This window comes from Dipodomys merriami, unplaced genomic scaffold (genome assembly GCF_024711535.1).
Source record: "Dipodomys merriami isolate MVZ:Mamm:240054 unplaced genomic scaffold, mDipMer1.0.p SCAF_249, whole genome shotgun sequence".
NCBI classification, from domain to species: domain Eukaryota; kingdom Metazoa; phylum Chordata; class Mammalia; order Rodentia; family Heteromyidae; genus Dipodomys; species Dipodomys merriami.
This window is the reverse complement of record NW_027203926.1, coordinates 1,705,409-1,718,249: the sequence shown is the minus strand read 5'-3', so window position 1 is coordinate 1,718,249 and position 12,841 is coordinate 1,705,409. Positions and strand designations below refer to the sequence as shown.

At 41.3% G+C, this 12,841-nt stretch overlaps 1 protein-coding gene across 1 annotated transcript in view; it reads right to left on the bottom strand.

Moving 5' to 3' along the window:
• Positions 1-7,379: 7,379 nt before the first annotated feature.
• LOC138836087 (protein CC2D2B-like) overlaps positions 7,380-12,841 on the bottom strand; it is a 99,499-nt gene continuing 94,037 nt past the window's right edge. The window contains exons 33-34 of the mRNA XM_070034576.1: positions 10,940-11,117; positions 7,380-8,681 (exon numbers count right to left, since the gene is read on the bottom strand). Coding sequence (XP_069890677.1) covers positions 8,493-8,681; positions 10,940-11,117 — 367 coding nt within the window. The 3' untranslated portion in view covers positions 7,380-8,492. The remainder of the gene's footprint in view (positions 8,682-10,939; positions 11,118-12,841) is intronic.

Here is a 12,841-nt window from a genome sequence, read left to right as displayed (position 1 = left end):
CTCATGAATCTCATTTTCTTCGCTTTTAGATTCTCAAGATCTCTGCTTAGAGGGAATTAATATTGCTTTTGGTGTCCTAGCTTGTCAGATTCGTAGTGGATGTAATTAACCATCTGGGGTGGTAAATCAGGAAACTATAGAACTGAAAACACTACATCAATTAAGGTGATCTTGTAGTTGAAATGTGATTAGCAGAAACCTAATCAATTTTATTTTAGACGGTTTGGTGGATTATCCCAAAACAAATGATCAGCTGAGGGCAGTGACTCCCGCTTTTTCTGAGAGTGTAGCTCAGCCTCTTTAATGATAAAAATATAGGCTGGGAAGGTGACTCAGTGGTAGAGCGCTTGCCTTGCATGCCTCAGGCCCTGGGTTCAATTCCTCAGCACCACATAAGCAAAAAGAAAAAAGCCGGAAGTGGCGCTATGGCTCAAGTGGTAGGGCACTAGCCTTGAGCTGAAGAGCTGAGGATAGTGCCCTTGCCCAGAGTTCAGGCCCTACAACCGGACCCAAAAATAAATAAATAAATATAAATTGTGGGACCCTTATCTGTATCACTTTTTGTTGTTTTTTTTTTTTTTTTTGTATCACTTTTTGTCCAGAAAGAATGTTAAAGAGCTCCTACAAAATGATGAATGCACATGATATGAACCTAGGGTTTATCACAATGGCATCTGCCATCTATAAGCAGTTCTTATGTACAAGACAGCTGGGCTACTGGAACTCATGGTAATAGATGGGAAAAAAACAAAAGTTGGCAAAGCCTAGCCTAACCCAGTATGGAGGCTGACCTAGTCTTTATCAGCTGCAGAGTTCCTGGAGAGGAAATGACATTCTTATGGCATTAAAGAGTACTTGCAGCCGGGCGCCTGTGCCTCGTGCCTGTAATCCTAGCTACTCCGGAGGCTGACATCTGAGGATGGCGGTTCAAAGCCAACCCCGGCAATAAACTCTGTGAGACTCCAATAATCCAGTAGAAAACCGGAAGTGGTGCTGTGGCTCAGGTGGTAGAACGCTAACCTTGAGCTGAAGAGTTGAGGGACAGCGCACAAACCTAGAGTTCAAGCCCCACGAGCGACAAAAAAAAAAAAAAAGAGTACTTGTGTCTTCAGTCTCCAATCCATGACCACTAAGAAATTTATGACAACTTGGCTTCCAAATGACTTAAAAAGTCCAAGGCTTACTTAAGAACCCTTTCAGAAAAGTGGGTTACAGACTATAACCATCATAATAAGTTGTTTATTATGATTTCTATTTTGAAGCTGTTGTTCACTTGAGATATTTGTTCAGAAATCATTTTCTGGCTTTGTCAGATAAGACTTCGATTACTTTTAATGTCTGCATATGTTGTCCCCAGTGTGTTTGATTATACAATCCTAAAAGTGCAACTCTATTATTTTTTCTATTCTTCATGCCTTTAGAGCAAGCTGCATACAAGGCATTTACTTAATTCCTAAATAAAATGGTCTCTGCTTGATAGTGTTTAAATTCTTCTACAAAAAGAGAAAAATAATGAACAATAAAACCCATATCATGTGGTGGCAAATACCATCAAGAAAAAGAAACCAAAAGAGTCCAGAGAGTGATTGTCAGAAGAGTTTTATGACCAGAAGAGTCATGCAAAGGCTTGAGAGTAGGCTGTGAGCAGATAGGTATCTGGTGGTTGGGCATTCTGGACAGAGTGGGTAGCAACTGCAAAGACTAAGGAAAAAGTACATTTGGAAGGAAAATGGAAGATAATTTATGTCTGGTGTGAAGAAGTGATAAGAAAACATTCCAAATATAGATAGACATAACCAGCAACAGTATAAAAGGATAGAAGAGAAAAAGACAGAACACCTCCATAAAAGTAGAGAATGTAAATTACAGAGTCCACAGCATAAGGCACAACGGGGTTTGGCAAAGAGGACACCTGATTCTCTGGAAGGTTTTGTAACACAGTGAATGTTTGCTAGTAGGAAGCCATTGTGTTTAAATTGTTTAAATTTTTTTGTGGATGCATGCAAAAGGTAAAACATTCAAGCAGACAAAGATATAGTGCCCATAGGCACCCAGTACTATTACGTTTTTTTGTAAACTTCCAGACTATATCCAGGTCTTCACAGCCATTTATGTATATAATCATCTTGCCCCATTTTGTGCACAAATCATAGCACAGGGGCTGGGAAGGTGGCTCAGTGGTAGAGCACTTGCTTTGCATGCCTGAGGCCCTGGGTTCGATTCCCCAGCACCACATAAGCAAAAAGAAAAAAGCCCGAAGTGGCACTGTGGCTCAAGTGGTAGAGCGCTAGCCCTGAGCTGAAGAGCTGAGGGACAGCGCCCAGGCCCAGAGTTCAGACCCACGACCGGACCCCCAAAAAAACAAACAAACAAAAAAAAAAACAAATCATAGCGTAGTACCTTCTATGTTGTGTATCTTGGTTTTGTCATTAAATGTGTTCCAGTGAATATTCCACAAAAGAATTTTTGTCAATGGTTGTGTCAAATTATACTAGGTGTAAAGCATGTGAGCTAGAAGCCCTGGGCTGTGTTTCTTAGCTTGGTATTTGTACTATTTGTTTGAATATGTAACTGCTGTACTAGTTAACTCACTGCAACTACTGTAATCATCTACTATCAACATCCTTGCCTATGACACCATTATCTCTCACTTGGGCTCATGTAATCCTAGTAAGTGGCCTCATGGCCCTCACCTGTCTCCAAAATATTTGATATTTAGCAGCTGGAGTAAGTTGTAAAAAGTCTTATAATACCTGATGTAGTCAGAGTTCCTAGATCAAACTTTCACACTTTCAAACTATTTTAGTATGGCTTATAATGTTAAGGACAATTTCTTAGATTATTTTCAAGACTAGAGACCAGAATATATAGATAATTATTTACCAGAAGGAATTACAAAATAATAGAGATTTTACTTCTTGATAAAATGGACAAGGTCTTTATTTCCTGTGTTTACGTGACTAGGCCACAGGATACCCAGATACCTTGGTCAAACATTATTCTGGGTGTTTATATGGGGACCTTTTTTTATTTTTTTTATTTTAATTTTATAAGGTTGGTAGATAAAGTTAAGCAGATTGTTCTCCCTCGTGTGAGTGGTTCTCATCTACTTAAAGGCTAGAATCAAAAGTAAGTCCCAAGTAAATAGGACTCCCTATTGCCTAACTTCTTTGAGTGGGACATGGGTCTTTCCCAGCTTTCAGACTGAAATGCAAACAGGGATTTTTTTTTTTTTTTTTTCATCATAAGCCTGCCAGTTTTCAGACTGGAACCGTAAGTTGTCTTTTCTAATTGCCAGCTTGCTGAGAGAAGATCGTAGACTTCTCAGCCTCTGTGAGTAATTTTTTTCATTTTATATCTACATATCTGTATCTGTTGTCTGTATATGCATGAATACTTACATACCTGTGTATTTATGTAGACATAGGTACATACACATCCTGTAAGTTCTGTTTTTCCTCCAGAACACTACTACAATGGATTAACCAGACTTCAGTCTGTCTCTTCCCCACTCCACACCTGGACAGAACTGGGTATGTTGGCTCATGCCTGTAATTAATATCAGAACTCAGGAGTCTGAGACTATATAGCAAGATCATCTTTTAAAAAAAGAAAAGCAAAAAGGACAGGCTTCATGAAGCAGCTATTTGAAGACACTGAAAAAGCAAATGGTAGCACGCAGCTGAGGAAGGCCATAATTTGATCATTTGATGTATCACTAAACTAGCAATGAGTTACCTACCCATTCTTCTTCCAGGAGCCTCCAGCTTGGATTTTGCTTGAAATCCAGAAATGGCCACCAGGACAGAAGCAGGGTAATAGGAAAATCCCTTAGGCTATGAGGAAGTAGAAAGCAGCCTTCTGCTCAAGAAGAGTCAAACAATACCTGTTTGTCCTTTCTCCTTTCCTCCTTTCACTCTTCCTCCTCCATTCCTCCTCCTGCTCAAACCTCCAGGCCATCCTGCATTATACACACGGTAAGGAAGGAACTGAGTGAGCTCGGTGGTGCAGGCCCTTAAATACTGAGGGAGAGGAGTTTCCTATCTGGTCTGAGCAGCTGTGGGTGCTTTCCTCTTTGTCCTTCCACTCCATTCTGGAGAGAGGTACAATAGTGGGAAGTGTGTGGCACAGAGTTAGAACTATAGGCCCAGCTTGATGGCTGGCAAACAAAAAAAAAGGGGGAAGCCAGGGAACTGAAAAGCACTGGAGGGCTGTGGAAAGGAAGGAGTTTTTGAAAGAAATCTTTTATTTATTTATCCTGTGGAATTTATCTTGTGGATAAATTCACTCTGAAAAAACCAAAAAATCTGAGTCTCCCCAAATCTCCGGCTGGCCACTATATTACCCATTTTTCATCTTTATTTTGACAAAACATCTGACCTAGGCTACTTATGAAATAAAGAGAGGCATATTTAACTCAAGGTTTTGGAAGTTCAAAGTCCAGACTTGGGGAGGGGGGCTGATTTGTCATCTGGTAAAAGTAATAAATGGCTGTCCCCTTCCTCCTTCCATCCCTCCCTCCCTTGCTTCTTCCCTCCCTGTAGGAGCTAAAGGACACACACCAAATCAGGACACAGAGCAAACAACCTACATTCTACCCCTACAGGCACACTCTCAATGACCTAAGGATCCTGCACTAGGTCCGTCCAGTCTCAAAGGTCTAGAGTATTTCTCATATTTAAATTACTTAGGATCCAATCCAAAATTACTCAGCATATGAAGGACAGCTCTATGGGAAAGATAGTAAGATGGTCAACACTAAGATGATGAATTATCTGACAACTTGTTTTTTTGTTGTTGTTGGTCATGGGGCTTGAACTCTGGGCCTGGGCACTGTCCCTCAGCTCTTCAGCTCAAGGTGAGTGCTTTACCCCTTGAGTTACAGCGCCACTTCCGGTTTTCTGGTGGTTTATTGGAGATAAGAGTTTCACAGACTTTCCTGCATAGGCTGGCTTTGAACCATCATTATCCTCAGATCTCAGCCTCCTGAGTAGCTAGGATTACAGGCGCGAGCCACCAGCGCCTGGCTCCTGACATTTTTAATCTCTCTCTGGATTAAAAGTTTCTGTAATCCTAGTTTTCTCTGCCTTAAATGCTTTTGCCACATGTTCTTTGTTCCTGGCTTTGTCTCCTGTGGGACAGAAGCTGTGACTTGCCTCCCCAACAACTACTTCCCCATTCCTCTTCACCAACTCAACATTGCTTTTATTTAGGAGAACGATATCCTCTTAAACACTTGATCTCCCAGCTTCCCTGTGGTCTGGAGTGATGTAGTTCTCTTTGGTGGGATATAAGTGGAAGTTACTGGGTGTGGCTTCCCGAAAAGGTTGTTGTTTAAGAAAAAGAAAGAAAGAAAAAAGAAAAAAAAAAGAAAAAAAAAGAAAAAAATACCTTGGTGGTGAGGAGGAGAAAGAGAAGGAGGAGGAGGAGGAGGAGAAGGAAATAGAAGAAGTAGTCTGGTATGGTGTAGTGGTACATGCCTCTAATCCTAGCCATAACCAGGAGGGTTGTGATTCAAGGCCCACTTGGGGAAAAGTGTAAGACCATACCTAAAAAATAAGCTCAAAACAAAAGGACAGGGGGTATAGCTTTAGAGGTAAAATGCTGGCCTAGCAAGCATAAGGCTCTGGTTCAATTGTATTGCAAACCAAACCAAACAGCTGGCACCTTCTATTTTCCCTTTCCTTTTCTGCATTTTATGGTTATGAAAATGGTGGTGAGGCTAGAGTCATGGTTCTCTCTACATCAGCAGTCTCAACATCACCTGGGAACTTAAAAATGCACCTTATTGGGCTCCAATTCAGACCCATTAAATCAGAAACTCTGGGAATGGGACCCGGAAATCTGTATCAATGAGCTCTCTGAGGGATTCCTACACTTGCAGGACCCTTGAGAGCTACTAGGTGAGGAGACAGAGGCCTCTTCAGACATGCTTCATTCAGAAAGTTGGGTAAAAACTAGTGCACTTAGGACAGCAAACAAGCTAATCACTGCACTAGACCCACACGCCTCATCTGGATAGATATTGCTGTTATGCAGTAATCAAATGCAGTTCTAAATAATAAATCATTTTTTTAAAAGCTCAAACACTATCTCATTAGAGATAGTGTTTCCTGATCACTCCTTCTCCTCTGGGTCCTCTACTATCCCATTTGAATCTTTTATGGCATTCATCACTGTGAAAGATCAAGCAGATGGAAGATTCCCATCAATCATACCTAGTTTTCTCTCATACTTTTGGTTTCTTTGCTACAGTGTATTTCCCTGAAGACTGTCAGCTTTACTTCAGTAGGTACTTTGTCTTCTTACTTTTTTCCATACTGAAGTGTTTGGCACCAATGGATAGTCTGTAATTATTTGTGTAGTATCTTAAAAAATTAATATACATTCCATTTAAAATCATATTTTAAATTTGAATGGAAAAATGTCACACAAAATTGCACAATTTTCAGGAAAAGTAATTGAAAAGTAATAGATACACTTGTAAAAAAAGGCATATAATAAAGAGCAATCCTTCATGCTTGCCAGTGACTGCCACTCTTAAGTTGCCTTTCAATTCTAAAACCATAAACAACCAGTGCAAAAGCCATGTAAGCTAAGCTTTCAAAGCTCCATAGAAATGAGGAATTCTTTGGCAACCACATCTTTCCATAAGCACCATTCTGTGTAACCTCAATCTAAGTGGAAAACTTGTTTAATCAACAGCTCACACAACATTTAAATACAAATATTCAAATAAAAACAAAAATCCTGGTCAGTTTTCATATGCATGACAGAAGAAGACATACACAATCAAGATTTTTACCCATATTCCCATTTACGCTGGAGGGGAGGGCTCCCTGTGGATGAATTTGGGTTCTTTGCTCTCTATGAGAGTGAGCTAAGGTGGTCCAGTTCTCTAGCAATGGGAACAGTGGATTTATCTTTCACCTTTACCTCACATAAAACTTTGATGATATTAAAAAAATATTTTGTAATATCACACTCAAGTAAATTGTGTAAATACTCACTTTTCAATGAGGCACAGAACAACTAAATAGAAGAGAGGTATTGCTTTGATTCCACTCTTTGAGTGGCTCCTAAGATTGAATGAGGTTAATTGAACAACTGTTGGAAAATGAAGACAGCAGAAAAGTGGCAGGTAAAGTTATGAAGGCTGCTCATTAAGAAAAAAGGGAAGTTTTTTTTTTTTTGGGGGGGGGGTAGTCGTGGGGCCTGAACTCTGGGTGCTGTCCCAGCTCTTCAACGCAAGGTGAGCACTCTACTACTTGGGTCACAGCACCACTTCGGGCTTTTTCCGCTTATGTGGTGCTGAGGAATTGAACCCAGGGCCTCATGCATACAAGGCAAGCATTCTACCACTGAGCCACCTTCCCAGACCCAAAAGGGAGATTTTTAAGACCATTTCCTCCACTTCCCACAGTCAGGAGAGATTCGATAGAATTTCCTGGGGATTCCTTCCAAGTATGAAGGGCACTAAGGATTTCTGGTCAGTCTATTTTAAGTAAGCTGACCTCAGCCATCAACCCACCACAGTAGATATTCCTTGTTTTCTAGTGAAATATTACTGGTGGAATGGCCTTCTCTTAGGAGGTACACTAACTTTAGGTCTCCAGTTGAGTAACCCTGAACTGAAACTGAACCGGAACCTATGTCACATGTAGGTTTATCAGTTGTAAGGTTCGCCAGAAGGAGACCGCCATGTGGTTCAGGCAGAGAAGTTTATTGGGGGGAGGGGGAAGGGGAGCATACTTCGTGTTGGCCTGCACCAGATGGAGTGTGCAGGGCATGCAAGCAATGCAGGGGAAGGGAAAGGGGTAGGAGAAAATGGGGGAAAGGAAAAAGGAAGGAAGGAAGGAAGGGAAACAAAGAAGGGAACTAATGCTGGAGATTGACTTATGTCGGGAGAGCATGTGGAGGAGGTGTGGCCACAGAGAGGATCTCAGAGCCTGGGGCACCTCCCACTGCCCCCAGGTGTATCAGCTACCTGGGTTACTAACACAGGGTGGGGACTTCTAGGGAAGGGGCCCTGTGTGCACCAAGGAAGAGCAAAGGGCCATTTTTTTCTGGTAAGGCCTAACACCAGCCTCACAGGTAATGACAACATTTGTTAGGCTGGGTTCTTACTCAACGGCGCATCAGAACATTGAGGACATGTTGGAAATGATGCAGGTTTTGGATTGTGCTCCAGGTCCTGGGTGGCGTTGGGGACTCAGCATTTTTGGTAGCACTCTGCAGATTTTCTTGATGGAGGTAGCATGAGGTCCACAATTTGACAATCACTAACTCGCTTTAGTGGGACAGGCCAGATTTGCTGCTTTTCCAAAATAAGACTTGTAGCTAAAGACATTAAACAGCCAGAATGCCCGAAGGGTTCCTCTTAAAGAGTTGTCATCTAGACTCATCCTCTGAGCCTGGGCCCAGCTCTTGATGGACTTGAGGATAAGCTTCTGTTCTAGCAGCCTGTAGCACATACAGTCTTTTCTTCCTCTTCACTGATGTCGGGCTAAGGAAACCAAATAGACCCACACAGATAATATGTTGTTTGGGTATGGGTGAATGTACACAGCTAAGGCAAATTCTGTCTGGGGAAGTTCAGAAGAGTGAATTCCAGTTTGATACACAGCATCAATAATTGACTGTGTATCAGTGTAGGACATCTGTATGGGAAATCCTGTGACCTGGATCAAGGACAGACAACACATAAAGCCACCTTACAATCTTGAAATACTCTGGAACTGCTACATGCAAAAAGATCACAAAGAGCCTTAAAGAAATGGTAGTCCTAAAACAATTACTTTTGTGGATGTTGGTAATGTTCTGGATAGGTTGCTATATGTTCACATACACACATAATCTTCAAACAACCCTATGAATTAAGCTCTTAATAATCTGGTTTATATTTATTAAACAACTATTATATGATTGGATTAAGGGACTGTGGAACATTAACAATGTGGAAAATGATTTAGTAATACAGCGACAACAGTCATAAGCCTTTTGTAAACTTTAGCTTATTTGTATTAAGGAGGATTTTCTGATTCCTAAATGTGTGTACATGTTCTGTACTATCCTTTGAGAACTGTGCTATCCTTTTTCTAGCTTACTTAAAAATACTTTATAATAGCCGGTCACCAGTGGCTCACGCCTGTAATCCTAACTACCCACAAGCCTGAGATCTGAGGATCACAGGTCAAAGCCAAGCCCAGGCAGGAAACTCTGTGAGACTCTTACCTCCAATAAACCACTAGAAATCCAGAAGTGACACAGTGGTTCAGTGGTAGAGCACTCGCCTTGCATTGAAGAGTGCAGGGACAGTGCCCAAGTCCAGAGTTCAAGCCCCACGACCAACAAAAAGGAAAAAAAATATAACAGTTTTCTGATCTCATTATCTCATCATCTCTGTGAATGCATGAGATTGTCTCATCTTGTTTACTGTCTTAACTCTAGTACCTAGCACAATGCCTGGAGCACAGAGTGAAAACAATAGTGAGCACAGACTAGACTGCAGTATTAACTCACCTAATCCTCACCACAATCACAAAATAGATCACTATTTTATCCTTGTTATTCAGTGAAATAGAAGGTATACAGCAGTTGGATAACTTACCCCAGGTCAAAGCTATTGATTAGTTAAAGCAGGATTTGAACACAGGCTACAGGACTCAGTCTAGGTTTATTATTGTCAATTATGTATTAATAGTCAGATAACTTTATATAGGAACTCCATATTCAACACCTTGACTTATATTTGTTTTTCTTATCTGTCTACCCCAAGATTCTATTAACAAACAAAACCAAAATAAAAAAACAACTTCTTCCTTATTTATAAATGATGTCTTCAGGGCTGGGAAGGTGGCTCAGTGGTAGAATGCTTGCCTTGCATGCATGAGGAGGCCCTGGGTTCGATTCCTCAGCACCACATAAGCAAAAAGAAAATAGCCGGAAGTGGCACTGTGGCTCAAAGTGGTAGAGCACTAGCCTTGAGCTGAAGAGCTGAGGGACGGTGCCCAGACCCAGAGTTCAGGCCCCACGACCAGCCCCTCCCTCCCAAAAAATAAATAAATGGTGTCTTCAGATTCTTCCATGGTAACGAAAGCACTGAACTCCCAACAGAACCCTAATCTCCTCTTCTCAGAGAGCTCCACTAGGAGACAGCTATCCTACTGGATGGTGGAGAGGAGTCTCACTCTTGGAAAGCTGACTTCGTTTTTAAAACTGCACTGGCACAGTTACTAGGGAATGAGAGGTAAAATGATGCTTGGTATTGGGGGTGTGATAGGAGAAAAAAAGGAAGAACCTAACAAAATATCAACTGCCCACCATATTTGTTTATGGCCTTGCTGAATTTGAGATGCTTTTTATTATCCAAGATGTCACTGGGCTGTTGACTATCAGAGGGGAGATAAGAGAGTGGTGTCAAATGTACAAATTGAGAATTATTTGCATATGGAAGATTTTGGAGCCTGCCTGGACACCTCTTGCCCAGAACCAAGAACAGAGAGTCCAACCTATTTCTAGAGACCATTTTTCATTTTTTCCATTGCAGGTTGGTTTCCTTCTATGCATCTCCATCTCTTTCCAAAGTCTGTAGCTCATACACCATAGAACATACAATTGGTTCCAAGAAAATGTCATGTAATGTAGTCCTGATCATAGATAGCTGCTTGCTACACGTGCAAGTAAGTATTTGACCTATAAGTAAATGAAGCTTAATGCTAAAGAATCTATCCTCCAGAATCAAGAGAAAAAGATTTCAGAGATGTTTTAGATTGCTCTCAGTTACCAATTTACAACACTGATAAAAACAAATGTTATTAATATATATCAATCATGGGGTTGGCGGCATGGCTCAGATCATAGAATGGCAGCCAGTGAGCCAAAGCAAATGTCAGATACTTGTCTCATATTTTAAAAAATATATTAATCAAATACAAACCCAATAAAATTGTAGCAATCTTTCAAATTCACTCTCTTTTTCAGATGCAACAAAACTTCCTGTGCCAAGTTCCAACTTTGGAAGGATTTGGCGCAAAATAGAAATACATTGTCGGTTCCAACGTGTTGGGTATTTAGGACGCCATTCCATCATTTTGCATTTTAGAGTTCTTTCAATCCTAAGGTGAGAATGCAAAGATGTTGTGACAAATTGCAACTCACTTAGTAAATGTGATGTTTTGTCACTTCAAGTGTAACAATGCTTCTTAGACATAGGAGGAAATAACACACTGTAGTAACAGTTGTCTGCCACCATTCATATTAATCAAGTCAGGGAGATTCAGGCTCCTTGGTTGGCTCAAGAAGACAAGGCTTCCTGGAGTCTCTAAAGCACATCCCTTTCTGCCTTCCTGCATCTAAGCAGATACCAGCTGGGTATATTTATTTATTTGACTTACTAGGGTTTAAATTCAGGGCTAGGCAGATGATTGACACCTTGGCCTATATTCCCAGGCCTTTTACTTTCCTTACTTTTCAAATAAGATTTTACTTTTATGTCTAGGCTGGTTAGAACATGATACTCCTATTCACACTTCCCATATAGTTCAGATCATAGACATGCACCACCACACCCACCCATTTTTTTATTAATTGAGATGAGGGTCTCATAAACTTTTTTTTTTTTGTCTGGGCTGGCTTCAAATTAGGATCCTCCTAAACTCTACCTTTTGAGTAATTAGGAGAAAAATAGAAGAAATAAAGTCAGAGAAGTAATAAGGCAGCCAGGTCATGAATGCCTTGAAGATTTCTGCATGACTTTAAGCTTTTATCTGGCATCCCCTTCTCTCCCTCCCCCTACCTCCCAAGTGTCCTGTCTGTCTGTCTGTCTCTTGTGTGTGCATGTGCATGTGTGAGTATGTGCTGGTACTAGGACTTGAATTCAGGACTTTGCACTTTTGTGTGTGTGTGGGGTTGCTCATGACTAACACTTATTACTTGAGCCACATCTCATCTGGCATTTTTGCTGGTTAGTTGGAGATGGATTCTAGCAGACTTTTCTGGCTAGATTGGCTTTGTGCTGCTATCCTCCAGGTCTCAGTCTCCTGTGTAGCTAGGATTAATTTCATGAGCCATAAGCACCCAGTATGGAATGGTATTTTTAAATAGTTCTAGAAGCAATTCTGATGAAAACCAGAAATCGGCGACAATTTTCCTACTGCATTTCTCTCTCTCTCTCTCTCTCTCTCTCTCTCTCTCTCTCTCTCTCTCTCTCTCTCTCTCTCTCTCTCTCTCTCTCTCTCTCTCTCTCTCTTGGTGAAGACTTGGAAAATAAGGAGTGGGGCTGTGGGGGAGGGGACATGCTGGCCATCTGTGTAAACATGAGTTGCCACAGGCAGTCAGACCCAGAAGATTCTCTTTGGGAGTGGAAGGAAGCCTACTACAAAGTCTGTGAGCTTGAGATTAAGGCATTGAGTGTATGTATTTGGGGACATGGGACATCACCAGAAGTGACAATATTGCTGGCACCCACCTGGGTGGGAGGTTTTTAACCATGCCTCTGTGGCACATACTTTCAGGAAATTTTAGCTACTATATTGCCATGATCACAAGGGGCTCAACAGGCATCTATCTTGAGAATTTCCAATCACTACCTATGAAGGATTGAGTCCTGCCTTATTCCCTTGTGTCAAGCAAAGCACAAGTGTGTGCTCAGGTGCTTGTCATCAGGCAGGTCATTCTGACCTTGACCCCCAGGAGACAATAACCCCCACAACCTAGCTTCCAGTCATGGGCCTGGCCAAAGACATCACCCTAGATCCCAAGGTGATCATAGCCCATTTTTTATTCTCTGTTTCCTTGTTAAGCCCTATATAAGCACACTCCAAAATCCAGTCCCTTGTAC